This window comes from Neopelma chrysocephalum, unplaced genomic scaffold (genome assembly GCF_003984885.1).
Source record: "Neopelma chrysocephalum unplaced genomic scaffold, ASM398488v2 Primary Assembly neopelma1_86, whole genome shotgun sequence".
Classification (NCBI taxonomy): Eukaryota; Metazoa; Chordata; class Aves; order Passeriformes; family Pipridae; genus Neopelma; species Neopelma chrysocephalum.
The window spans coordinates 3,400,852-3,427,806 of NW_020897748.1; the positions used below are offsets into that span (position 1 = coordinate 3,400,852).

General features: G+C 40.2%; 1 protein-coding gene across 2 annotated transcripts; it reads left to right on the forward strand.

The window, feature by feature from the left end:
• YWHAZ (tyrosine 3-monooxygenase/tryptophan 5-monooxygenase activation protein zeta) lies at positions 1–26,955 on the forward strand. Of its 2 annotated transcripts, none has more exons than XM_027692294.1 (6): positions 1–120; positions 2,332–2,635; positions 18,387–18,510; positions 22,113–22,276; positions 22,366–22,461; positions 25,900–26,955. In XM_027692294.1, exons 2-6 carry the CDS (start codon positions 2,342–2,344, stop codon positions 25,957–25,959), a joined length of 738 nt encoding a protein of 245 aa, XP_027548095.1. In that variant the 5' UTR covers positions 1–120; positions 2,332–2,341; the 3' UTR covers positions 25,960–26,955. The 2 variants fall into 2 exon arrangements, with proteins under 2 accessions (XP_027548095.1, XP_027548094.1); XM_027692293.1 differs by lacking the exon at positions 1–120 and adding an exon at positions 1,143–1,245.

Here is a 26,955-nt window from a genome sequence, read left to right on the forward strand (position 1 = left end):
AGGGAGGGAGCGAGGCTGCAGCGCCGCGAGCGCCAGAGCCGCACAGTCCGCGCCGGCCGCCCGCCCGCTCCGACGCACCCGCGCCCGCCGCGCTCCCGCCCGCCCGCCCGCCGTGCACAGGTAACGGGGCCGCTGCCCGGGGACGGCCCCTCCCGCACATGGCGGGATGGGGGCGCCGAGCGGGGCGGCCGGCGGGCAGCGCCCAGCCCGCCCTGCTACTCCCCCCCCGGGGCGGCTTCGCGGGGAGGGAGCGGGGCGTGGGGGCCGCTGCGCGGGGCCTGTCCGCACCGGGGATGGGGGGGGAGGAAGAGGGAGGAAGAAAGGGCGGAGGGGGCGGCAGGTGAGGCCCCCGCTCGTGGCGGCCCCGCGGGGAGGGCAAGGGGGCGCCGCCCCCCCCGGGCGGGGGCCGGTGCGGGCGGCGGACGCTGCCGGGTGTGGTCTCCCGCCGGGAGCGCTGCCCGGGCGCGGAAGAACCGCAGCCGCGGCCGCCCCCCGGCAGCGCTCGCTTCCCTGCCTCCGCCCAGCCGCCCCCGCCCATCTTCCCCCACCCCAGCCGAGGGGTCCGGGCGGGAGCGGCGGCTCCCCCGGGACTGGAGGGGGCTCCTCCTCCCCCACCCCCCCTGAGTCCCCCGGGGCTGGACCCGTGGGCTTCCCTTCGCCCGGGGCGGGGACGCGGCATCCTCCCCCTGGGGGCGCGGGGCGGAGGGGAGCGGGATTGGGGCGGGCCGGGCTCCGGCGCCCACCCGCCGTGACAAAGGCGGCGGGCGCGGCGCGGGGAAGGAGGGAGGGAGGGAGGGAGGGGCGGCCGCAGCGCCCCAGGGCCGCCCGCCCGCCCCGCCCTCCGCTCCGCCCGCCCCCGGGCCGCTCCATTTTCTGCTGTCACTGCGCTCGCTGTGCCGGGGCCGCGGCAGCGCCCAGCCCGCGGGGGCGGCCCCGGACGCAGCCGCCCGGGGATGCTGCCCGGCAGCCCGCAGTGCCCCGGGGGCTGATAGCGGGGCCGGCATTCTGACCGCGCTCGCCCCGGTCACGCCGAGTGGTAAATAACTGTCGCCAAAACCCTGCTTTAAAATGGCTCCTTAACCCCGCCGTGCGCGGTGCCGGCAAGTTCTCGACGCGCGCTTGCAATCGAATCCCGAGTTTGTGCCCCCGTGTCGGGAGCAGGATCTACTAAAATTTGAAGTTACCTGGAATGCTAAACTGTGCTTCATTTATTCCAAAGGACGGATAGACCTGCTATTGTTTCTGGTAGCGTCACGTGAAATGGCAAAAATGTTAATGGTTAAAGATGAAGGTGCAGGGTTGGGGTGTGTGGAACATATAAGTTAAGCATTCGTGACCGAAATTGATTAATGTTTTAATAATCATGTCAAACTTTAAAGGATGTTGTATGCTAAAGCATATTGCCAGTTCCTCAAAATGATTTAAGTCAGGATACACAGAAGGATGGGGGGTGAGGGAGGAGTATATTTTTCTTGCTGCACCAAGAGAAATTTCCCAAGACCTCTGTTCAGCAGACTTTGATTTTTGGGTTTTTAAGTGGTGGTAAGATGCGGGTTATGAAGCATCTCAGCCAGGTCGTGCTGTCTGAAATACTGATGTTGAAGTAATATTTTTAAATAGTAAAATTCTTTTTGTTTTTAAAAGGTCAGTCTCTCAGTCAGAGCAGCAGTACCTGGCACAGAACATCCCATAATGGGGATTCCCATTTTGGGAAAGGGAGTTAACATCATGGAAGGGTGTACACCTTGAAATTTAGGTACTTGGTGCATTCTGACTTTTGAACATCCAGTGTGGGATTTGGTTTGCGGATGTTTGTACCACGTCTTTCTGCCTGTAACTCTATGAATCTGTTAAGGCTTAGAATGTTGCCTGGTACTGTTTATCCAGCCTTTATTTGGTGTTCTCCTGTGAAAAGCTTACTCTTGGATATTTTCTGCGTCAACTTTGTTTTATTGATAATTTAAAGCAGTTGATACTGCAGGTGGAATGTAGCCTTATAAGAGAGTGATATAATTAGGATTAGCAAATAATTAGGATTATTTTGTGTGCGTAAGATAGGAATGATTTGCTTTCAGATCACCTTTGGATGTTTTTGCTTGTGTTTATTAAAATAACATACTTTTAGAAGTTAATGGTTTTCAGGACAAAGCAGTGACTTTTAACTCTTCAATCCATATATTCACGTGTTTGAGCATTGAGTGCTGCTTGTATGCCTTGTGTTCTGGATTTCAGTTGTACCTCTTACAGTTCCAAACTACTCTGCATATGAAGTTAAAACACCTTTGTGCTTGATCAATGTCTGAATAATGCCTCACTATTTTTCCTCTTCAGAAATATCACCATGGATAAAAATGAGCTGGTGCAGAAAGCCAAACTGGCTGAGCAGGCTGAAAGATATGATGACATGGCAAGTTGCATGAAGTCTGTGACTGAGCAAGGAGCTGAGTTGTCCAACGAAGAGAGGAATCTTCTCTCTGTTGCCTATAAAAATGTTGTAGGAGCCCGTAGGTCATCTTGGAGAGTCGTCTCAAGTATTGAACAAAAGACGGAAGGCGCTGAGAAAAAACAGCAGATGGCTCGAGAATACAGAGAGAAAATTGAGACTGAGCTAAGAGACATCTGCAATGATGTGCTGGTGAGAAATAATGAAACTGTTGATCCATTTTTACTTACAGTTACAGAGTACATGGTGCTGGGCCCTCTGGGACTATTTCTGCTCTGTCAGTAAAGCTGTGGTCTCCTATGCTATTTCTGAAGGACAGGGTTTAAAAAAAGTCCGACTTGTCTTTCCCTCTAAATGTACTGATTATTTATATACAAATTATAGTTATGAATGCTAATGAATTTGGAGACATATTGAAACATTATTGTATGGAAAGTAATAGTTATGAAAAGTCAATATATTTCTCTGAGATTGAACTGGATATAGATTTATTTTGGGGCTTTCTCTTCCACCCTTCCCCCTCAATGCAGTATTTGTATCCTAGGTCACTTTGATTTCTGCTACTTTAATATGCTGCTCTACTTGTAAGAGGTAGTTTTTACTCTACGGAAATTGTGCCCCTCCCTGGGTAAGATGATGTAATGTTAGTTATGACTCAGCCATGCAGAAAATTGTCTGCAGGAAGAGGCAGTAGAAATGCTGTGATACCCTCTTAAACTTAATTTTTAGTAGCAAACTAAAAGGGTGTTCAGGTTAGACATTTTCTGTGGCTTGTAGTTATGTTAAAATGTGCATGTACCTAGAAACCAACCCTGTATTTTCATTGGGAGACTGGTTTATGAAATCCAAACCTCTTCCAAATGCTTATTCCAGATTGTCGAGTTTTTCCAACTGCATATGCCTGTGATGCTTCAGTGAGCACTCAGTGAGCAGATGTTCAGTCCTGCGACCACTCATGAGGTAGAGGTTACTGTCAGCAATAGAGTTGTCCACTGGACTGTGGACCCTGCTGGTGTGTCACCCCATATGTGACGAGGGATCATGTACCCGGAGGTGACAGAATGACATGTGATACGAGGGAAGTGTTTAATAGCCAAGTAGTGTGCTTGAAGATCTGATGTCAAATGAAAATTAAGATCAATGAGTAGCATAAATTTTGCTTGATGTGTGAGATAACTAAATGGCATGGGCAGCGATAGCTTCTAGGACATTGGTTCTCCCAGGGTGTGGAAGAATCAGCATGGATAACTCTTGAGGCTTGGCTTCCACTTTAGGCTGGTTGCTATGGTTATTGTAACACCCCGGATTTTGTATGTTTTGTTATCTTGTCTAAGGATAATTCTTAAACTTCCACTATGAAAATAGAAATGCCAAACTTACTCATGGGAAAGAACTGGTTTACTGGTTCTTGTGTTTAAAGTGGCAGCTCATCTGTTCAAGGCAAGGAAATAAGGATCCAAATTTGGCATTCTAATTGTTTGTTATTTCTTGAATTATTTTATTAATGGGAAAGTCCTGGGGGGTGGATGCTTTCAGTTCAGAGTTACCTGAAGTTCTTTTGTAAGCTACGTTTGGATTTGAGAAATCATTTTAATTAAGTCTGTGGTCTTAAAAAACTTTATAAGAACTTAGTGTTTACAATTAACTCTGTCTGATAATGGAAACCAGATTGAGGTGAAACTAGCTTTATTGTGCTTGCTTAATTCAAAAACTAAACCAAAAACCCAGCTTTTGAGTTTGCCACAGCAACTAGAGTGTCTGGGAGAAAAGGCATATGGGTGGGGAATCTTGTTAAATCTTCTGAATCTCAAAATGGACTTGAATTTCTCTTTCTGTTATTGAGAGATACATACATTATTCAAAGAAGTTATTGGTTTTGGACATGTTGCTATTTTTAGGAAGCTAATGACTGACTAATCTTTAATACTGCCAGTCTAATTTTTCTTAATAGGTTAAGAAAAAGTTACTGTCCAGAAGAAACAATGCCTTAGGCAGTGATTAGCAGTAATAAAACTACTTTTTTAGACTTAAGTTTAAAAAGAAAAAAATTAAAACTTATGTATTCAAAGGGGAGGATTTAAAAATGCTTTCAAATAGCATGTGCTACCTGTGATGTTGCCAACTACATAGAAAAATCAGGTTTATATTTAAAAACATGTTCTCATTTTCTTTCTTTTAGTATCTTGTTTACATACATTCTTACTCACCTAGAACCATGACTGACCATATTGCTTTATTTTACATCCACTTTACTTTAACAGAGAAAAAAGAACTCTGGTAACATTTCGTTGTTTATTATGAACACAATGCTACATGCGAATGTCCAACTAGGGTTTGGTTTTTGTTTTTTTTAATTTGTTTTAGAAGATTTCTGTAAGTCTTGTGCAGTGTAATCTAGTCTATAACTGTTTACAGAAGTGAAAAACAAGGCTTACCAAATCTTGATTGGTGTGAAGTATGCCATTAATTAATAAGACCTGAAGTGTTAAACTTTCAGAGCTTTTAGCCTTATCAATTAGAGTACAAAAGCATCTTGTCAACTTTTGTATCTTTTATTGAGGCTGTGAATCTGTTGGAGCTGTTGTTGTGTCTTCAGTTGTCTGCTAGGCTCTTAAGTAATATTTAACGCCCTGGGGTGTTACCTCATAGCTGAGTGTGACTTGAGTTCTAACTTCAGTGTTGAAGGGAGGAAACCAATTAAGAGAATGTGTTTGTGACTAGAAGAGTGTGGCCAAAGCTGTCTCCTCTGCAGCTTCTCATTCTTTTCCTTCTGTGATTTGTTGGAATCAAATCACTAGTGTTTTGGAAGAAATAGCTCCTCTAATCCCATAGATGCTGAGTAAACTCAGCTCTGCCTGGGTTCTGTTTCCAGCTCTTCTACTAATTTCCAGAGTGAATACGAGCAGTTAATGATGGACTTACTGTTCTTGCTTCATCACTATTGGGCCCAATGATAAAAGTTTTAGTGGTTATGAGGGTCAGGGCTTACCATTTATTTTCCTCCTTTACACTGACTTTGCAACAGGAAAAGCCAGCATCTGCAACCTTGCCACTTCCTAAATCTTCCATCTCTTGAACCTGCTGTGGAACACCTCTACAGCTCTACGAAGTGCTGAACTCGTCCTCTTGTTTGCTGCAGCCTCAGAGTGCTGCTGTACAAAGAAGAGACACCTAAAATCTCGTGTTCCAGTACCAATTCTGTCAGATATATGTAGAAGTATATTAAGATATAACAGCTCTAGTCTGGAGTTGGTCTGGTGGTGCTGGCAAACTGCAAATAATTGCGATGTTGTACATAATACAAGGTCCTTGCACTGTAGCAATAAAGACTGAATTTTCAAATTCTTCAAGAGTAATATAGTCTGTGTAAGGAACTACATTGCCATACTTGAGCATCTTAAAAGTACTTGAGTATTGTAAAAATTTTCCAGCCTCAGAAGTTTCGAATTGATAGAGGAAATAAAGCTTTTAGTTAAGTACTTTTTCTCATGTTAGCTAAGTGTGTGCTTTACATCCTGTTTTAGTTTCTATATTAGAAGGGAGGGTCTGTCTAAAGTACCAGTATAATACTCTATAATCATATTTTATTTGTCATTTCCGTAATAAAAATCATCATTAGTATAACAGGTGTGGATTTTCTTCAAAATGCTTTTTGCTGTTAGTAGAAAACTGAGCTGGAACTGAAGTGATTCAAATTAAATCTGTAGTAAGATGAATTTTTCAGCTAATGAGAGTTCTGAAATACAGAGAAGAATGTATGGAAAGGTCTTTGAATAGCTAACACCCGATACTGCTTGCATGTTAAAGTTCTCAGGAGGTCGAGTAGCATTCAGGTAGTCTCTGACATGAGTTAAACATAAACTAATAATGGAAAACATGAGTGGTTATCTTCACTTTAGTAGGAATGTAATTCTGCACAGTTGCACTCTCTTCCCTAGGCTGGCACATACCGCAGCAGTCCCTGCATGTCCAAGTGCATGGTATGTGGCAGTTCCCGTGTTCTTACCCCACGCCCAGTCTTTGGCTGAGGTCACTTCCTCCCCTAGGTTCCACCACAGTCTAACTCTGAGTAAATTTCTTCACCAGCAGTGCCCGAGCACTCTCTTTCACTGTTTCTTTACCTTTTTAGTTATTTAGGTTCCTGAAACCTTGGCTGCCCTTCAGTTATGGAGTTACTGTTGCATGTAGGTGCTACTCAGCACCTCTTCCCCACTCTCTCCCTGCCAGAAAAGCTGCAGATTACTGGTGTTGTTCAGGACCCTCCAATAAGATGAAATTATTACTTTCTTCACTGTGTTATTTCTTCTGAATTTCATGCTCAGAAGCATAAAATGGTATTCCTTGAGTGCTGATACTCTTGAGATTTCTTTGTGCTTGTTATGGATGCTTCACGTGTTAGAAGTGGTAATTGTAAGAAGTTGCAGTTATATCTAAGATTAGTGATTTGAGGTTTGCATTTCTTTCTTATGCCTGTTTTTGAGAGGGGGAGTAGTAGAAGGTTTAGTAACCTGCCGTGGGGCTGCAATTCACTGGGGGGAAGGGAGTGTAATTCCATTCAGAATGCATCTAAATGGCTTTTTAAAGAACATACCACAGAATTAATGCCTATTGCCATCATTCTCGAATTACTGTGGGACTACTTTCGAGTTGCTGCAAACACTTAATAGGTTACTATGTTAACATCTATAAAACCTGTCTAATAATTCTTAATGACAGGGTTAGAAAATCTAGTTTTCTCCTATAGGAAGTCATAAGCGTTTAGACATGCACATGTGTGAATTGTTTTTTAAGATTCTACCATTGTGCCCTCCTCATGGTTAAAGAGCTAACCTGTAGAATGGTGCTAATGGATAGGTGAATAGATTGTTTATGAGCTTGAGTGACTGACCATACCATACAACCTTCTTGCTATGACATTGTCTGATACTAACAGAAAATTCAGTGTTCTGACTGAAAATTGCTACCTTCAGTTCTGTGACTCCTTCAAGCTTGATTAATGTTTTATTTTTGACTGCACTTTGTTTCTCTCTTTGAGATCTGTGTCCTTTTTTCGGAAAAGAAGAGGAGGCATTTGTATAAATTTCTATTCGCAAAATGTCAATCACAGAAGGAGGGTGTTTTTTTTGCTGAAATCTAAGAGTTAGGTGCCCAAAATAATTTAGGTTGAAAGGGAGGTCATTAAGTTTGACTCTGCTCGGAACAGCTCCAGTTTGATCACTTTCCTCAAGGCCTTGTCAGTCAAATTTTTAATACCTTCAAGTATGGATATTCCACAGCCTCTCTGGGCAGCCTGTCATAATATTTGGTCATATTTATTGTTAAAAGAAAAAAATTAATCCTTGTGTGTGAATCAGAACTTCTTATGTTCCAGTTTGTCTGCTGCCTCTCATCATTCCACTGTAGAACTCAAGAGTCTGGCTCCATCTTCTCTAGGCAGCTGTACACGGCAGTAAGATCTACTGGTCTTCTCTGGGCTGAAGAAACCCCTCTCTCTCTCAGCCTTGCCTTGTACATCGGGTGCTCCAGCCCCATAATCATGCTGGTGGCCTCTACTGGACTCGCTTCAGTATATCTGTGTCTTTCTTGTGCTGTAGAGCTCAAAGCTGGACGTAGAACTCAAGATGTCTCTCAAGTTGGTAACATTTGCTTTAAAAGTTGGTAATTGGTAATGTATTAGTGGCACATGTGAAAATATGAGTGTACCTCTGGTTCACAAATGCTTCTCTGAATGAACTTCTATATACTGCAGAGCAAAACGTAGCCAGGGTTTGGTAACTTCCAAGGGTGGGTATAATTTAAGCTTTTGATTAACTCTCCCAAGTCTGGCTTTTTCAGTTAGGGTTTGGTTGGTATAATTGCTCACATATATTGAAGGTAGGAGGCTGAGGCAATTTGCATCAACCTCATGATTTCACTTTGTTAATCCTTTAATCACTTCCCTAGTTGTAGCTACACCCTTCAGGGGTTTTTTTTGACTGTTGGGTTTTTAGTTTGGTTTGGGTTGTTGGTTTTGGGTTTTTTTCTTTCCTGCAGTGAAAGCACTGCCTAAGCTAGAGCAATTTCCTTTACTTTTTTTAGGCAGTTAGACTGTTGAAAAACCGTTGAATCTTTGATAATTAAAATATCGTTCATGATCAGTTGAAATATGAGATGACTTGTATTGTTTTTTATTTAATCTTAGCAAGAAGGTCATCCATAGTGTTGCTTCCTGTGTTTACTGCACCTGTTTATCATAAAACCAGCTGAGGTGCTCTGCATAAATGCAGTTACCTCTGGTATGTACATTAGCTGGGCTCACACATGTGTATACGCATATATACATATATCTACATCCTCTTGCATTTATTGGAAATAGAAAAAAAATCTTTTATAACCACTAACCTGCTGTATTAATTTTATTTGGCATTAATGTTTAATAATTGGCTTTGATTTACAATAAAGAAATACATAGTGCTTATACTGTTCAAAAGCACTGAAGTGACAACTTGCTTTATTTGACAGCAGCCTTCATTGTTCAAGTACTTTATGTACCTACTGCTGATAGGCACTTCTAAACAGCAAAATAAAATCAGTTGTTTAGTTTAGTCACCGATGACAGATACTATTCTCCTTCTGTACTGTTGAAGGAAGAACTTCATTGTAATTTTGTGAACTGATAAGTGTATTTGTTTCACTGGTTGGTTAGACGGTTAAGAGCAGAAACACTGCATTGTTAAGATATCAGCTTCTACTGGTGCCTATGAAAGCCACGAGTGGTAGAAGTATAAAATTTAGGATATGAGCAGAGTTAGTGCATTATCTCTGTACATCTGCACAAACAGATGTACACTGTGCCGCACTATCTCTGGTTTTATCTGGAAACTTCTATCTTGTTACCAAGCACGTGACAGAAGTTCATGTTTCTGAAACAGGTTCTCAAACACTTTACTTGTTCTTTGCTGGGGGCAGACGCAGCCGCTCTTGGCTCTGAAGCTGGTTGTCCGTTTAGGGAGTAGTTGACTGCCATTTTGAAATAGTTTGAGAAAGCTTGTGCTATTAAAATTGATTGAAGAGAATTAAGATTGTGATTATTTCTTAAATTTGGGGTTGGTTTTTTTTTTTAATGAATGTCAGTTTTTATGTAGTTACTATTTTTTCTTGAAATCAGCCAGAAGATTGGCAATGCCTCTTCAAATGAGAAGTAATAATAAGTCATGTTGCTACTGAGATGAAGAGTAAATTCTCAAATTTTTTTGTCAGATATAGTAGGTTGGGCTCTATGGTTTGTAGGTTGGACTCGATGATCTCAGAGGTCTTTTCCAAGCTCATTGATTCTGTGATTCTGTAATGCAGCTCATGAGGTAGAGAACAGTTGCGGGTTGCTTTTTGTTGTGGTTGGGTTTTTTCCTGCATGTTACCCTTTGTGATTTATGCAGGTTACAAAAGATTTAACAAAAGTAATCTGATCTCTTATCTGGTTGGTTTCTCCTAGTGCAGAATAGGTTTACATTGCTAAAATGGCATTTTTCCTAATAAAATTAGGAAATAAATTTATTAACATTGTGTGCTATAGTGAATCCGTAACAGATACATGTTCTGCTTCAGGAGGTTTCAAATCTGCTCATAGAGCAAGGTGCTAAAGATAAATGGTTCCTACTTCTATTTCTTAGCAGAAATAAAAGTGTTACACCATATTTATGGATAATTTTATTAGTATTTCTTCAGAGACCGAAATTATAGAGTCTTCAGACAGCTAGAATGTGTTCTGGTTCAGAGTACAGCCACAGTAGCTGTTGCTACCTCCCAAGCAGAAATTCTCATCCAACTCATTTGGTTTCCATTTTGTATTATCTCAAGTTTCTCGGAGGATGTTCTGAAAAGAATAATGATCAATGCATCTGGCACCATTCTATTTTCTTGTAAGTCCACAGTATTCAAGAAACAGTTAAATGAGGTGATGGGAAAAAAAAAAGGCATAGGTAAAAATTGCATATTGACTTGGATCCTCAGCAGACATTGTTTATAGCAATGCCTCAACAAATTAAAGACTTTAATCCTAATATTTTTCTATTAAGTGTCCTTCTGGCTGCTGCCTTTCGTATGGGATTCCTCAGAGCTGATTACTAAACTGGAGAGGTATTTTTGCCTGTGCTTCAGAATTTGGTTCCTTCACTGTCATGTTTGTTAAGCATACTTCAGTAAAAACCTGTAATGATTGGTATGAAACACTTGAGAAGTCTTTTGAATAATCTCAAAGAGCATATCCTGATATTAAGCACATTTACCTCCCTTGCCATAAATACCAGTTGGAAAGCAAAGTGGTAGAAGGAACAAGCTAATAAAGGACATGGTAGTTGGGGAAGGCAGATCTGCAAGGAGTGCTATATGTATGGCTGTAAAAGTGTGAACTGAGATACTGCTCCTCATTGCCTCAATTGCTGTCCTCTACTTTTTTTGCACACCAGTGGTGTGTCCGTGCCATATCTTCCCTCCATTTGTCCTATAGGCATTTTTGTGCATACACTGACTTCTTACTGACTTATATCTATCCCCCAGCATATGTGTAAGCATGAAGATAGATTTTTCAGTGTGTCCTACTTCCATATGTTCTTCCACCTGCCCATATGTTACACTGCTTTTGTTCTCTTTTCTAAAGAAACACATTTAGATTGTTTTAGTGGTATTTTTATATATAAGCTAAAATTTCTTGGCATTCTTTCTGTTATGCAGGATTCCCTTTTGTCCATTAGTCCTTTTAGTCCTTTTTTCAGTTTTCCTCTTAGTAGTTAGACCTAATTTCCTCTATTTTTTTTCCTTTCTAGATCTTCACCAGATTGACTACAGAAAAGCTGCTAATCAAGTGTATCTCTTTTCTGCTCTTACCAATCCCATGTCCCCATGGATGTCACATCTCCCACTGTTGCAAAAATGCCACAGTCAAATTCCTCCCTGCCCCCTGAAGGTTCTTTGTCCCAAATTCTGAATGCCTCCCCTGCTGAGGCTCATCCTTCTTGCTTCATTTCTTCCAGCCAGCCTTGTCACCTTTCTCAAACTTCTGCTGCTGTTTCTGTGGGCAACTAATTCGTTTGGAAGAATGAACTGGTACTGAAAACAGGCAACAGCCTTGTTTCCTTCTTCAGCAGATGTTTTACCAAAGAGATCTCCACTGCCTCAGCAGCCACTAATATTGACAGATTTTCTTGTATTCCTGTTCTAGTAAGCAAATGATAGAGACTTCTGTAGCTAACTTCTAACAGGAGGCTTTGCGTTTGGCTTGAGTAGAAGGCTGACAACAGTCCTTTTGGTTTTCCCCCAAGGGGGTTGGAGGTCACCCACAAGGTAGCAGTTGCAGAGCCCTTATCCCAAGCTCTGAGTGGAACTATAATCAGAAGCAGCATAGTAAGTTTGTCTCAAAACAGGGTTTGGAAAGGATTGTCTAAAAATATTCCTCTTAAAAATACGAATTTTTGTCACTTCCCTCCAACAATTCAGATGGAGTGTGTAAATAAAATTACTGGCCACAAATGGTTTGGTTAAACCCTTAGTAGTGAGTGTGCCACTGTGCAGTGCAGCTAATTGCATGTGTTTTATAGCCTGAGTAACTTTCCTAACTGTTGTGCCAAGGCAGAAAACACATGCATGGAAAATCACTCACTAGCTTTTTATGGGAATAATAGGTGTCTTGAACTTGTCTGACACAGATGGCCTGCCTGAATAACTTTGTCATCAAAACAGAAGTCTATAAAAGTATAGCTTAATGAAGCGTGCTGCAGTTACTGTGCCGGTTGGTTCCTGGGTTCCATTGTAACCAGGTACATGTAGCTCTTCTCACAAAGTATGTACTTGAAAATACTGATCCAAGTCAGTAATTTGAATGTCTACCTCAGTACACCTGATACTTTATACCTGTAATTCTTTCAAATACACATGCACAGCTTCCCAGGTAGTCATAAAAAAGCAAGTCAACTTTGTAATGGTAGTCTGTTAGTTTTGTGTTTCATCTCAAAAAGGAAGAGTCATTGCCCTTACCCACAAGAGGAGGTGGGTACTCTGGGTTGCAGATGGTAAGTGTATCTTTATGCATCTGGAAAGCTAAATCTTAAGATTCAATAGAATGTAATTTTATTGCTTATTCTAACACAGTTCTTCAGCTCAATGTCCCTTTTCTTCGTGTCCATCACATCTTACTTATTTTTCTTTTCCTAATCCCCTGCTCACCTTCTTTCGTTGTAGAGAACAAAGTAAATAGCTACCTGGATACTGTGAAAGTGAAACAGAGGCTTTTGATTCCTGTTTGGAAATGGTACTGAAAGTCTTTAGATAATGTGAAGTTATCTGATAGTCTTCTAAAAGAAATGCAGACTTGAGTACCAGTGCTTTTATAAGCTAAACTTTTTTTTTTTTTAATGACGCTGAGAAGTAGATTTAAGGCAAAAGAAAGACTCTCGTGGCAGTTAGTCAGATATCTGCAGCTTCTTCTCCAGTGTATTTTGGGCATTAAGGTTATGTTGATGTAATGGGAGGTTGAACAATGTGTGGAATGTGGACAAGAAGGCTGTTAAAGGTTACTACATTCAGAGAAATCACATCTGGCTCAGGAAGTCCTGGGCATTAATTGAGGCCAAGGGAAGCATGATACTTTCTTGCTTTGTTAATGTATTTTTGTAGTGGCATCCTCTTTTGGACATGTTGCAGGTAGGTTAGCAGACAGAAGAATCCTCTCAGCCAGTATGATTCTTCTTGTGTTCTTAAAATATTTTGGAGAAAGATAGTGGCATGCTGCTCCCATCATGAAAATATTAGGCTGTTTTCATTAAGTGTGAAATTGATTTCAGAGTGAGCTTTAAAAAAAGATACACTGGTTTTTTGATGTCTTTCATGAATTTAAAAACCAAGAGTTCTTCCATGTCGTTTTCATCCCTATGTTGTATACCATGGATGGATGACAAGTAAGTTGAAGTGCAGCTAATACTCCTGTGTAATTTATTCTCAAAACTAGAAATAATGTCATTACTATGTCAGATGTCTTTCGATACTGCATGAAAACAAAAGGCCTGCCTTGTCATCTCTGAGAAATTCCTACTGTTTAAATTACCTAATGCTTATCAGTGTATTCTTTTGGATTTTTGCCATTCTGAAGCTTGGCTCTTTTGAGCAAGAGCAATATCTTTTTGTTTCTCCAATAGTTCAAGAGTTTTTACTCAATTAGGTATCTTAATAATTAATTTTTTTGTATTTAAAAACAAAGTTTCTTGTTCTCAGTACTTTAATTGTGTATTACCTGCTCATTTACTGCTACTTTTCCTAGAGTCTGGTGACTATTCTTTTGCTCATGTTTGTCAGAAGGGAAATATAGAAACTTGAGCTGTTGATGCAATCCTCAAGTGCATTAGTAATTAACTAAAGTTTCTAGTCAATAACACGTACTGAAACCAAACCTTTAATAAAGGGAAATAAGCACAGAACTAGAAGCAATAAGGCAAAACGGAGGCATTTATTTTAATGCTCTTATGATGAATTTGGGAATAGATTTCTGCCCCACACAAGTCATTTGCCAAACATGCAAATGCTTTTGAAAGAGGGTAGTTAAGGCTTCAGGTGTCAGGAAAGGACTGTTCAAGTCTTTGTGTTGGCTTTCTGTCTTCAGCTGAAGTCCTCACCAAAATTTGACAAGCTGAAGCATGTCCACTTGCGGTGAGAAGCAGACAGACTTCTAGGAGAGGGTTGGGTGTTGGGTATTTCTGTTACTACTTGATAGGCTTCCTTCACACTCCTAACTAAGTCTGATAACTCTTACCTTTCAGACTTTATCTTGCAAAACCATAGGTACAAGTACATAGAGACTTTCGTCAAAACAGGCTCAAAACGTGTTGTGCTTCACGTTGATTGTCCTATTCTGTCATAGAATGTGTGTAAGAATGAAGAAAGTGAATCTCCACTTCAGTGTTTAAAATAGCCAGGATTGAAGTTCTCCAGTAGAATAATACAAGTTGTGCGCAGGCAGCTTCTGTTGTGCCTTTGGAGACACAGACTTCTATCTAGTACATACTTGCTGGGGGTGAGGGAACATACCACGTGGGTGAGATTTCTTGTCAATGGTATGTGTGAGCATAGCTGACATCTCCTGGCTTCAGATGTGTTTGTTTGCCAGTCCAGAGTACCAGAAAGTTGTTAAATTAGTCCTGACCACAATTGCAGATGTGAAGTGTTGAAGCCTGATCTTTGAACAGCCAGAATATTTGTAAGGGTTGATATTCAGGTTTAGTACATCCTTTTTTTTTTTTTTAATTTTAAACAGAGTAGTAATTTTCCAGTAAGTCTTTCTGAAAAGACTTACAAGAGGTGCTAGAAGCGCTTGTACAAGCTGTTACAGATTTTGGCTGAAAAATGCACTAAGATGTTGCTGTATCTGCCTAGTTGACTACAATAGTATGGTTTGTTTCACAGCAGTTAGATTCTTGCTGTCAAATTTAAAGCTCTGACAACTGCTTTTGTGTAGCTGGGGGGGCTCAGGGGCTGGGAGTGGTGGTTTAGTTTTGTTTAAAAAACTGTTTCTACCAGATACTGATCAAGGCACTGTAACTAACTACCTGCGGAGTTGTACTTAGTGCATATTAGTATATATAAAAAGTTGGATGGGAGTTTTGCATGACAGCAAGAATGTCATGAATGAGCATTAGGGCTTAACTACATACCATGTAGCTATAACATACATGTGCTGCATGGACTGCAGTTGTCAGGGTGTTGCGTGCACTGCAGTGGTGGAGATCACCTTAGTAATTACAGATCATTTATTGGTCAGGTCTTGGACTAGATGTGTCCTGTGGACTTCAGTGTCCTGTGGGGTGATCACCCTGTACTGCTGAACACTATCATATCAATTGGTCAGGGAGGGAGAAGGAAGGTTTGGACAAACAGCCTATCAATAGAACTTGAATACCAAGATATTCCTCCTTGTGAAAACAATTGTATCCTCCAGAGAAGCTTTGCAGCTGAAGCTATGAAAACCCCACATGATAAACAGTATTGCCCATAAGCTGATGTGTTGGCAGATAAAAAAATGTTAGATTGGTTATGCCTTTGATTATGCTATCTTCTGTAATTGAACTCTAAAAGGTTAGTAGTTTCATTGGTCTTATCTGTCTGGTTTCTGTAGCCACACCACCTCCATGCAGATTGCACTTTCACAGCCACTCTAGGATAAATCACTGTACCCTGAATCTTCAGGCTAACTTTAAACAAGTGGTCTGTGTTTACTTATGCCAGTAAAAGAAAATATATCCTGAAATAAATGGACTAATTCAAATAGGAGAAACTGAATATATAATACTAAATAAATGATAGGTAGAGCTCTCATTGCAGTAGTTTCACGTGCTAGCTTTTAAATGTTCATCTGCTTTCAGGTTTTATTGTTGCTGTTTATGAAGTGTTTGGCATAAATAAAATTCTTCCAAAGATATGTGGCCTACCAATCCTACGTGTTGCTTGTATAGAATAGACTCTTTCATCCAGATATGAGCAAGCTACCAGCGCAGTTTGAGTTGGAGCTCAAATAGTCGGCTGTATTTGATGAATAGCTGTTCAAAGGGATTTTCTCGGTTCATCAGTCTTTGAAATTCAACATGGCTTTAGAACCTTTTTCAGTACAAGATTTACAGTGTTCAAGCTGCTGTTGCCCTGTTGGTATCTGTCTGATTAGGAAGACAATTTGGTCTTTCCTCTTCTCTGTCTACTGGTGCAACTTCACCTTATTTGTGACCTAAGTGAAATTTAAGTCTGGAATTTGGTTGCTGATGTGGGAGCGAGTAGAGCTGTACTTTTTAATCAAATGACCTTCTATACAGGTGATGATTAACTTCTGTTTCTAGAATCACTGAAAATATTTTGGTCTGACCAATTAATGGAGGGTACAAAAGGAGGGCAACTCCCTATGGTGCAAGAAGGGTAGGTACAGACTGACACACCTGGCTTAATTGCAGTCTTATAGAGAAAAACTAATAAGGAGCCTTCTTCTCAGTACCTGGTAACCTTCAGTTGTCACTGAAGTTGGAGTTCCTTGGCACTCATGAAAATATCATAGCTGCAAACCTTGAAGTTCTCTAATGGTGAGGACAGAGTGTGTAAGTAGTTTTGGAGAGCTGAGGCGCGTGACCCATATTCCTTCTGTCCTTCTGCTGTGTCCCAGCCTTGCGGGGGCAGAGGTGGCTCTGAACCCTTCTCCTGGCACAGTGGTACAACCTCCAGAAGGGTGCCTTTGGCATGAGGTAGCACGGCAACCCGTTTGAGTGGCTCCATAAAAATACTTCTGATGACTTGCTTGTGTTGTGCTCCTTCTGTTGCCAAAGGATTGTCTCTGCTGTCATTTGGGTGAGAAGCAAGGACATGCAGTATTTTTCAATGTCTCCCTGCACGGTTATAAAATGAAGTTATATACCAACACCCACAGTACTGCAAATGTCTAATATTAAAGATGATTGAATAAATCCACTATGTTGAAGCCAATAAAGAATGTGGACTTATAGGTTTTTATTTTATTGTAGCATTACTTATATAAATGAATTAGTGCTTTTATTGAGGAAAAAAAAGCAACAAAAGCAAAGACCAAACTTAATCTTCTTGCTTTTTCTGGGAGTTACAGTTTTCTGTAGCTTTCTGTAGCTTAATAGTTGGCCTGTTAAGCAGAGCAGGTACCACATGTGCCTGTGTCACAGTGGAATGGTGGTATCCTACCATATCCAGGGTGTGCCTATCCCAGGAGTATGTCCTGTAAGATGTTAATTTAACTTGCTGGGTGCTATTGAGAGGAAAGTGCTGTAAAGCAGCCATCATTCCAGTGGAAACTGAATTAGTTTGTTCCTTTTCAGTGGCATCATAGGAAATATGAGCTAAAAAAAGTGAAGCGACTGATGTTTCAATCAGTCATCTAATTTATAGGAAAAAGAAGATGCCTAAAAAGTCCTACTAAAACCTCTTTTAAAAAATTACTTTCTACATAGCCTTAGCAAAGTAAATGTGACAGCTTCTGATTTAATTCTGACTATTCAGGAGTGCTTCTGTATTTATTTTTGATTTTCAAATAATTACTTTTCTGTCTGACTTCAAGCACTCAATATCACAAAGTATGACCAGTTTGTATCTTAATTTGACTAAATGTGTTGGAGCTAGTGATATCCTTGCTTTTTTTTTTTCTTTTCATCATAATAGAACTCCTGCTAAATCACATGACTACCTCATCTAGGAACTTGCTGTGTTAATAAGCAGTTAGAATAATCTAGAAAAACCTGGTCTTAACTGTCAGCCCACAGGGAGGATTTGGTGGAGTGACTCCAGAGAGCTACCTTTGCTTTGGAAGATGAAGGAGATACCTGTTAGGACAGCACATAAAGTCAAGTAGAGGTGCTACAGAGCTGAATGTCAGATTGTCAGCTGTGTGGAAATTCAAGAATAACGGGTTCACCTTGCCGTTTTTTGCTGGTGATGCCGGTACAGCATTCCAGTTAATGGGAACTGGGCTGAGGAGGCTTATTTATTGTCTGTGTGTGTAAGATACTCAGGTCTCTGATTTGGCAGCTGATACTTCAGATCCTTGTATTGTCTTTTGTGGATGCAGACTTTCTTCCATGGTATGCTCTCTACCCAGAGTCTTTTGACTACCTTATTTTTGTCAGGGTTCTGTATAATGGCTTATAAAAACCCTTCCTTTGGTCATACAAGACTGCTCTGCTAAATTGACACAGCCGCCTTCTCCCCATCAAGTCACAGCCTGCAGCATTCATTTTTATATCTAGAATTGGGATCCAGAACACATTCTCTAGCTGAATATGTTATGTAGGGTGTGAAGAAAATAAGCAAAAAGTAAAGCTGTCTTGACTTCGAAATAGATTGTAATATAATTGAATTGTTTGTTCAGCATGCTGTAAAAGTATGTATGTTCAAAACACTGTGTTCTTTGTTTCTCTTTTAGTCTCTGTTGGAAAAGTTCTTGATCCCTAATGCTTCACAAGCAGAAAGTAAAGTTTTCTATTTGAAAATGAAAGGAGACTACTACCGTTACTTGGCTGAGGTTGCTGCTGGAGATGACAAGAAAGGTATTGTATGTTATCTTGTGGATAAATATTGTCTAATTAGATTGCATATGGCAGGGCAGTGACACATCTCTGAAATCAGAATAATTCTGATTTGGATGTAAATCTCTTTAGTAATAGGCTTCATGTTTTCTGAAGAAAAATCATAAGTTGCTAGCTTTCAAATGAAAGATTAAAAAGATTTTCATCTACCTGCTGTTCAAAGCAGGGAACAGGTGTTTAGTCACAAAATCTTGGAGTTGACTCCAACTTAACGCATGTGGGCATCTTCTTTGTCGCTAAAGTACAGGTTTATACTGCTTCTCTCTGGCTGAGTATTGTGGGTTTTTACCTCTTTGTAGTCTTGTAGCTTTTTGAAGACTTATCTGTGCCATTTCTCCAGCATTTCTACAGAATTAAAAGAGTCTGCATAGGTTCAGTGATCAAAGAGACTAGAAACAACCTGTAGGAGAAAATTATTAATAAAACTAATCTTACTGTTAGGAAAATTTCTTATGTAACCATGGTAGTTTGATATCCAAAAGTCTTCCATTTCCTCAAGTTTCTTGTATTTTCATGTAAGCAGCATGCCATAATGGCAGGTAAGTTGCCTTCACCTAAGTTTAGTTAGCAAAGTTAATATAAGGTACTTAACATTTTGGGTGGCTTAACTGCTGTAGTTGGAGACACCCTAACAGCATGCTGACTCCATGCAGTCACCTTCAGTTCAGAACAATACATAGATACAGCCTGCTGCCAACAGTGACAGGCTGTTTCCTGGAGCCAGTTTGGGACCGGTGGCAGTGTGCCCTGAAGAGCAGCACACTCCAGCACAGAGCCCAGCCTGGTATCTCACAGACTCTGTTGGGTCTGCCCTCAGTCTGCAGAAATCCAGGATGCTTGGGAGAGTGTGGACAGTCTGAATTTGCAGACTTGGGACCCTCAGGGTTTTTGGAGAGCCGTCGAGCTGTGCAGCTGTTGCTGTTCCATTCTGCCCGTGTGCCCGATCTGCTCAGCTCCTCGTGGAGCTGTTGGACATGTGGTGCCCCTGTGGCCTTGTGCTGCTCCCAAGCTCATAAACTCTCCCAGTATGACACAGAAAGATGTCTGCACAACTTCAGAGACTGGATTGAGCTGGGCGTGGAGGAGAAACAGACGTGGAATAATTTCAAGGGGATAGATGTGTGTGCTTTAGTGGCACATGTGTTATATCCGTATGTGAAGCCCAGTTTCCCCAGAATGCTGAATAATAGTGTTGCATAAAGATCCTGATACGTAGTATATAGGGTTCGATTTGACGACTTGTGCTACTGACCCAGTCCTGGTGACTACAGAATTTCATGCGTTACCACTACTTCAGATCTGCTACAGAGTTACTATGTTTTCCTTTTAGTAATTTCAGTGCACTCTATTCACATGCATAGCAGGTATAATTTTTTGAGTCCCAAAGTTTCTGTTTCTGTTGAAGATCAAGTTACAGGCTCTAAAATTAGGCTGTGAAAATCCTTGTTTAAAGTGGTTTTGAATTTTGTTTTTATTTAACCTAATCTCCTGGCTGAGCAGCTTTTAGTGGGTTTCCATTTTTTTTATTTATCCCTCTCAGCCTCAGTGTTCCATCTTACAGGCTTTTCCTGTATGCTGTCTGTGACCTTGAAGAAGAGCAGTTGATAAGTATTGTTTATGAAATAGTGGCTGTTGAATTGAACAGTATTCTTTCAGCTTTTGCAGTAAATACAGCAACAATATAAAGCTCCCAACTCTAGGTGTTGGAATTTTATCCTCATAAACCACATCATTTATTTTATCTACTGGGGTTTTCTTCTGGCAGTCTAGCAGATGGGGATGTCAAGCAGGTACCTCACTCTGTTTTAGCCTTGAACTTTGGAGCTGCACTTCCTAAAGAATTCAAGGTTAAAAACTTCTTTATACTGTGTGACTGATTTAAAAATGAACAGAATACATCAAATTTTGCACTAAGTTACCCGAATCATTGCTCAAAAGGTAGCTATTTTCTCAAATAAGGAGAAAAAATGCCCATTTTGTTTTGAAGATATGCCAAAAATTACTGAAAAATAAAACTCGGTTTCATTGCATGAAGTTACTTGTTTTTCATCCTACCTTGTTTACCTTTCTTAAACAGCACCATTTTCCAAGGCTTTACCCTTATGAGAAGAGTTAAACTTTTCTCACTGTTTATGAATTTAACTTGCAGTAGACCTGTTTGTTCTCAACTGTAACATACTAACTTCTGGTCACTTTCAAGGTACTACAGCAGCTGGTCTGCAGCACCACATTATTAGTGATGAGTGTAGAGAGGACAAAGTGTTGAGTAATTGTCCAGTGAGTGTCCTCACTCTTCATATGGAAGAGAACAGTATGATGCTGTAATTTTTGTGAATATGTAAAGGCGAACAAATAAAGATTGTGTAGACATCCTCATCCTGAGTATTGGTATTCAGTTGTTCTCAAGAGTTTGAGTACTGCTGACTTTAATACTGATGTATATTTGAGTCCTTAGCCTAAAGTTTGTTTATTTTTGCATACATGTGACTGGCACTCTTGCAGAGATCATGCTGGTTTGATCCAGAAATGTTAGGATTGGAGTCCTTTTGCATCTGAATTGAATGACTTCCTGCCCACCTTTTTCTCACATGCTGTTAACAATGGTGAGAGCACAGGAACAACTGTCCCTTTGTGCTCAGCATCCAGCCCTTCCCTTGCCCCTGCAGCTGTCAAGGGCACACTCCAGCTTGTGGGTTGTGTTGGGCCCCGATCTCTGACTTGTGCAGGCAGAGCTTGCTCCTAAGTTCAAATGCCTTCAGTGAGAATGGAAACTGTTGAGTTCTTCAATCTTGGGGTACACATTGTAGTTGCTGTTTTTTGCCAAGTGTTTATAACTTGTACAACTGAACCAATTAAGAGTAACAAAAGATTAAGCTCTAAAAAAAAGGGAGCCAAATTGTTAATTTTTCTCCCTTCAAAGTTCTATTCCTTTCAAAGTACTAGAACTTTTAAGTTAGGTGAAAATGCTTTCCGTATCTGCACTGGAAATAGAACTATGTTGGAAACTTTTAAAAATATATATTTAATTTGGGTTGATGTATGCTACACTATCTTTGCCAAACAGTTTGAATGGAATCTCATAGATGACTTACTGAAAGGGTTCAACATGATAAGCAAAGGTCACCAATGTTTCCCATGACTAAAATTTGGATCTAATGCATGGCAGTGTTTAAATACATTGAAATTGTAGTACTGTGTCAAACCTATGAGTAGTTAAAACTTTGGGTTTGTACATTTTCATGTAGGTGGTGGGTTTTATCTTGCTTAAGTGCTACAAAACTGCTGCAAACATTCATAAATATAAGTAGTCCCAGGGTGGCAGGGAGAGACTCAAACCTGTGAATTGGTCAATGACAACTTCCCTTTTTTTAATAATTTGAAAATGTAATTTAGTAGAATCTTCATAAAATAGCAACTTGTTAGGTAAAGTGCTCATTAACAGGCGTTCACTCTTAATACACTTTGTTCATGCAAGCATGAACACAGTCCTGATTGTATGTCTGGATACAGTATGTGAATTACTTACTTGTTGTGGTTTTTGTGTGTTTGTTTTTTTCCCAAAGGGATAGTGGAGCAATCACAACAGGCATATCAAGAAGCTTTTGAAATCAGTAAAAAGGAGATGCAACCAACACATCCTATCAGATTAGGTCTGGCTCTGAACTTCTCTGTGTTTTATTATGAGATTCTCAATTTCCCGGAGAAAGCCTGTTCCCTTGCAAAAACGGTAGGTCTAAGGGGGGGAAATTCCATATAAAGTATTTGCATAACCTTTTGTCGCATGGCTAATGGAGTTGTTTGTTTTTATAACACTAGGCTTTTGATGAAGCAATTGCTGAACTTGATACATTAAGTGAAGAGTCATACAAAGACAGCACGCTAATAATGCAGTTACTGAGAGACAACTTGACAGTGAGTATCATCAAAGTTTGCATATTGATGGCAGGATTGGTCTTAGTGGCACTCAGAGTTGTCCTTTTTGCTCGTGGCTCTGGAGCTGTGTCTTACCACACACAAATGAGTTTACAGTACATCATGATTCTGAGCTAAGTCTCTCTCCTGATTAGCTTTTTGGGATTTTTGGTCTACCTGCTAAAATGGTTTTCTGACAGATAGCAAATTGACTACATTTTTCAGGTTATTTTATTCAAGGAATCTAGCATGTTTAAGTGATGCAATCTGGACTGTGACTAGCAAGCCTACTACCTAATGTTAAACAGCATTTGAGAATACAGTTGCATTTGCCTCTTCAAAACTTATGTCAAATTTCATACAGCTTTTTCTATGTGATTGCATGTGCAAGGAGTAGATCCTACCTGAAAACTGCCAACAAAGCTAACAAGTTCATTTAAGAACCTGTTGTTTGAGCTTTTTTGTTTGGTTTTAATTTTGGTAAAGATGAAATGGAAAGTGATGCTAGCAGGCTTTTTCCATGGCAGTTGTAAAACAACTGTCTTAAGTCCTTTTTTCCCCTTGGACTCACAGCTGTCTGTAGTTGTCAGAGTAATCAAAATCTTCATCCTGTGTGCAGGATTTTTTAACCTACTTTGAACTTTAGGACTGGCAAAGATAAACATCTAAAGCAAATGAAACTAAGTGTAAGCAAACATGCAATCGTGAAATTATTGGCATTGTTCACTCCACAGTCTGTGGGGGGAAGAGCTGCAAGAAAGAAGTGAAAAAATAAGCACCTCTTGTGGCCACATGTAGCCCCTTGTTAACACTGTGCAGCTGATGTCAGAGATATCTTTACATCAGAGATAACTTTACAAAATAGTGACACTGCTTTTTAACATAACTAGAAATTGTACTGTTGCTTAAAATTGAAGTTGCCGTATTTTCTACTTTTGTGTCTAACATTTAATTTCCCTGTTTCTTGGATCCTTTTCCACTGGAGTGCCAACCTAACACTGCTGCAAAAACTACTTGTTATTGTTCCACTTGTTGCTTACAAAACAAATGAAAGTGATTTCTCAACCTCTATATTGGAGACAGATATAGGGTTGGCATCACTCTCAATGTCTATGTGTACTGTCCCCTTGAGTGGGATTGCTCAAGAGCTGTCCTCTGAATGAATAGTATTGAAACAGAGAATAGAGGCTGACTTTAATTGCTGGCTTCCCAGTAAAAATAATGTAAAGCTTGTCATAGCAGTTGGAAAGCAAATTGTTTCACACAAGAGCAAAAGTTGGACTGAGCTCCCATAGCATGTGAGTTACGGTAGTAGGTCTGATAGTTTATGTGAGCTTTCCATTATAAGGGAGAAAGCTGTAAAGAGATGCAAGATTCTATATTCTTGAATGAATAATGTGTCTTGCCTTAAATGCTTAGTGTGATCTGTATGAGTGTACTGGTTCCATGTGTTTCCACAACTTTTGAGGTAGAAAATAACTTTTGATTATGTGTGTGACTGACAAAGATTGCAGTGAATTTCATAAATGTAAAAAAGGTCTGTTTTTGTAGTTACACAAGTCTTGCAGTCTGTGAGGTAGGTGGGCTTTTGACAGTGATTCAGCATGTTGATCAGTTCAGTGCAGGAGCACTTTCTTCAATTGTTGATTCTGTTTTTCCTTGAGTCTTGTATGGCTGAAGAAGAGTCTGTGTTCATTCTCAGTGGGGACTGAAGGCAGAGAAGTGTTCAAAGGGCTGTTTAACGTATCATGTGAAAATCTGTTTTACTGGAATTACTAGATAATTTCTTTGCTCTGCTAGAAAATTGTTTGGGGCATTTTTTTAATTAAATAAAAGGTGTCTCTTCCTCCAAAGAGTTTTTTTTTTTCCCAGCAGATTTGTTAAACTCTGCCTTCAATTGGTAAAATTGGTAATCCCTCTTTCATAGCAGTCAGGCCCTTTTTTTTAATGAATAAAGGTATGTGTATGTTTAGATTGGACATGAGGAAAATTTTCTTCACCGAAAGGGGTGTCAGGCATTGGAACAGGCTGCTCAGGGCCATGGTGGCATTACCATCCCTGGAGGTATTTGAATGTCATGTAGATGTGGCACCTGAGGACGTGGTTTAATGGTGGACTTGGCAGTGTTAACGGTTGGACTCAATGATCTTGGAGGTCTTTTCCATCCTAAATGACTCTGTGATTCTGTTTTCTAGAGGTGAGGATTTAGGATAGAAGCCTCTGATAAAATGCTGATAAAACTGTTCTTACTAACTGTTCCTTACAAGAATAGCACTGAAATTGGGATGAATGTAGTGCAGGTCTAGAACCAGACTACTGGTGTGCTGTTGTCTCCAGTAGAAGAACTTGTTGCTTAAGGCTTCAGCAAGGAAGATTGAGTGCATGTTCAGAGCAAGAACAAGACTACTGATCTTCTGCGGGTTTCTCTATTGCCTTCTACTCCTGGAAAGGATAAAATGCTTCTTCTGATGGTGGATTTTTTTAAAAGAAAGCGTCTTGTGAGACCTTAGTGGCATAGCACTGTAGGTGGAGAGAGAATTAGTTGGTTTTATGTCTTACCATCTTATGCTGTAGAGCATGAATGATTCAGTTAATGATGCTATAACTCCATAAAGTGAGAGATTACAAATCATACTGGACTGGTAATAGTTTGGAAGCAGCCAGCATGGCTAGATACTTGCTTCACAAAATAATTTCTTTACCCTGGGTGTTGCTCTGGAACTGATGCTTGGTTTCCTTACTTGGTACTTAATCTTGATATATGGCTCCTTAATGTGATTTTATGGAGCTGAAAATAACATTTTTTGCATACTGCATGCTTAGCCTGATTTTTTTTTTTTTCCCTCCTTGCCCTGCCCACCAAGTTTGGAAGCTCAGTGTTCTGAAAGTTGCTAAAGGGGAGCACAACTAACTGAACAGAGCCAAGGGATAGAGATTTTGGTGAAGTGGTTTTTGTTTAAAAAGCATAAAAAACCTTCAGATGCCTGTTCTGAAGAAAAGGTAACAATCACTGTAGCACTGGGTGTGGAGAGACACCTTTACCAAAGCTCTTCCTTCAGAAAGATGTGTAAAACCAGTGGGGGGAAACCAGTTACATTAGTTCCAGATTCGCATTTATCTGTTCTGTAGGTCTGATTCTTGCCTGCTTGTAGTTGTATTTTAGTGAGCCTTACGGGTGTGAGACTTTGATTTTGACTGTTCATGAACTTGCTCATTAAGTGCAGCATAGGGTTGTGTCACCTAGGATTGGATTTCCATTTTGTAATTGCCAAGAAACACATTAATGTTACTGTGTGCTTTTTCTTTTTCCACAGTGCTTAATAGGACCTCTGAGAACTTATTTAAGACGTAGGCCTTCATTCTAACAATTCCTTATTAATTTTTAGTCATAAGTGTTAATATCTTACATATCTTACTCTGTTTTTTTCCCCCAAACAGTTGTGGACATCGGATACCCAAGGAGATGAAGCCGAAGCAGGAGAAGGAGGGGAGAATTAACCAGCCTTCCAACTTCCGTCTGCCTCATTCTGAAATTTAAACAGTAGACCATTTGTCATCCATGCTGTCCCACAAATAGTTTTTGTTTACGATTTGACAGGTTTATGTTACTTCTATTTGGATTTCTATATTTCCCATGTGGTTTTGTTTAATATTAGGGGAATAGAGCCAGTTAACATTTGGGGAATGTTTTCATCTGAGGTGGCCAATATAGGGTTGTGAAATTTTTATACAAGTTTTACATGTTTGGCATAGTACTTTTGGTACATTGTGGCTTCCCACAAGGCCAGTGTTAAAACAGCTTTCTATGTCAGGCAAAGATGACTGCTTGCATATTGGTCTGTCATGATGGAAAAAAGGGATAATCAATGTTGCAGCCACAGGTGTAGTTAGCATGAATATTCAAGCTGGAGCACACAATGGCTGTGAATAAACTGATGTCCCATAGATATTGCATGTTAAGTGAACATGTGACATCTGTGGAATATTCCAATCAAGTGTACATCTTTGATTGCAGCTGAAGTGTTCCTTAAGACAGTTTGATAACCCAGTCGGCTTTCTCTAGAGAAGGACAGAGAAACGGTTCACATTCCATTATTTGTAAAGTTACCTGCTGTTGCTTTCATTATTTTTGCTACACATTTTATTTGTATTTAAATGGTTTAAGCAACCTAAGAACAAATGTACAAGTAAAGATGCAGTAAAAATGAATTGCTTGATATTCATAATGACACTGTATATCGAGCACAGCAGTAAAAAACAAAAACCCATGTATTTAACTTTTTTAGGTTTTTTGCTTTTGTGATTTTTTTTTTGATACTTGCCTAACATGCATGTGCTGTAAAAATAGTTAACAGGGAAATAACTTGAGATGATGGCTAGCTTTGTTTAATGTCTTATAAAATTTTCATGAACAATCCAAGCATAACTGTTCAGAACATGTGTATTAAGTTGATGTAAGTGGAATAAAAGTTTTATGAATGGACTTTTCAACTA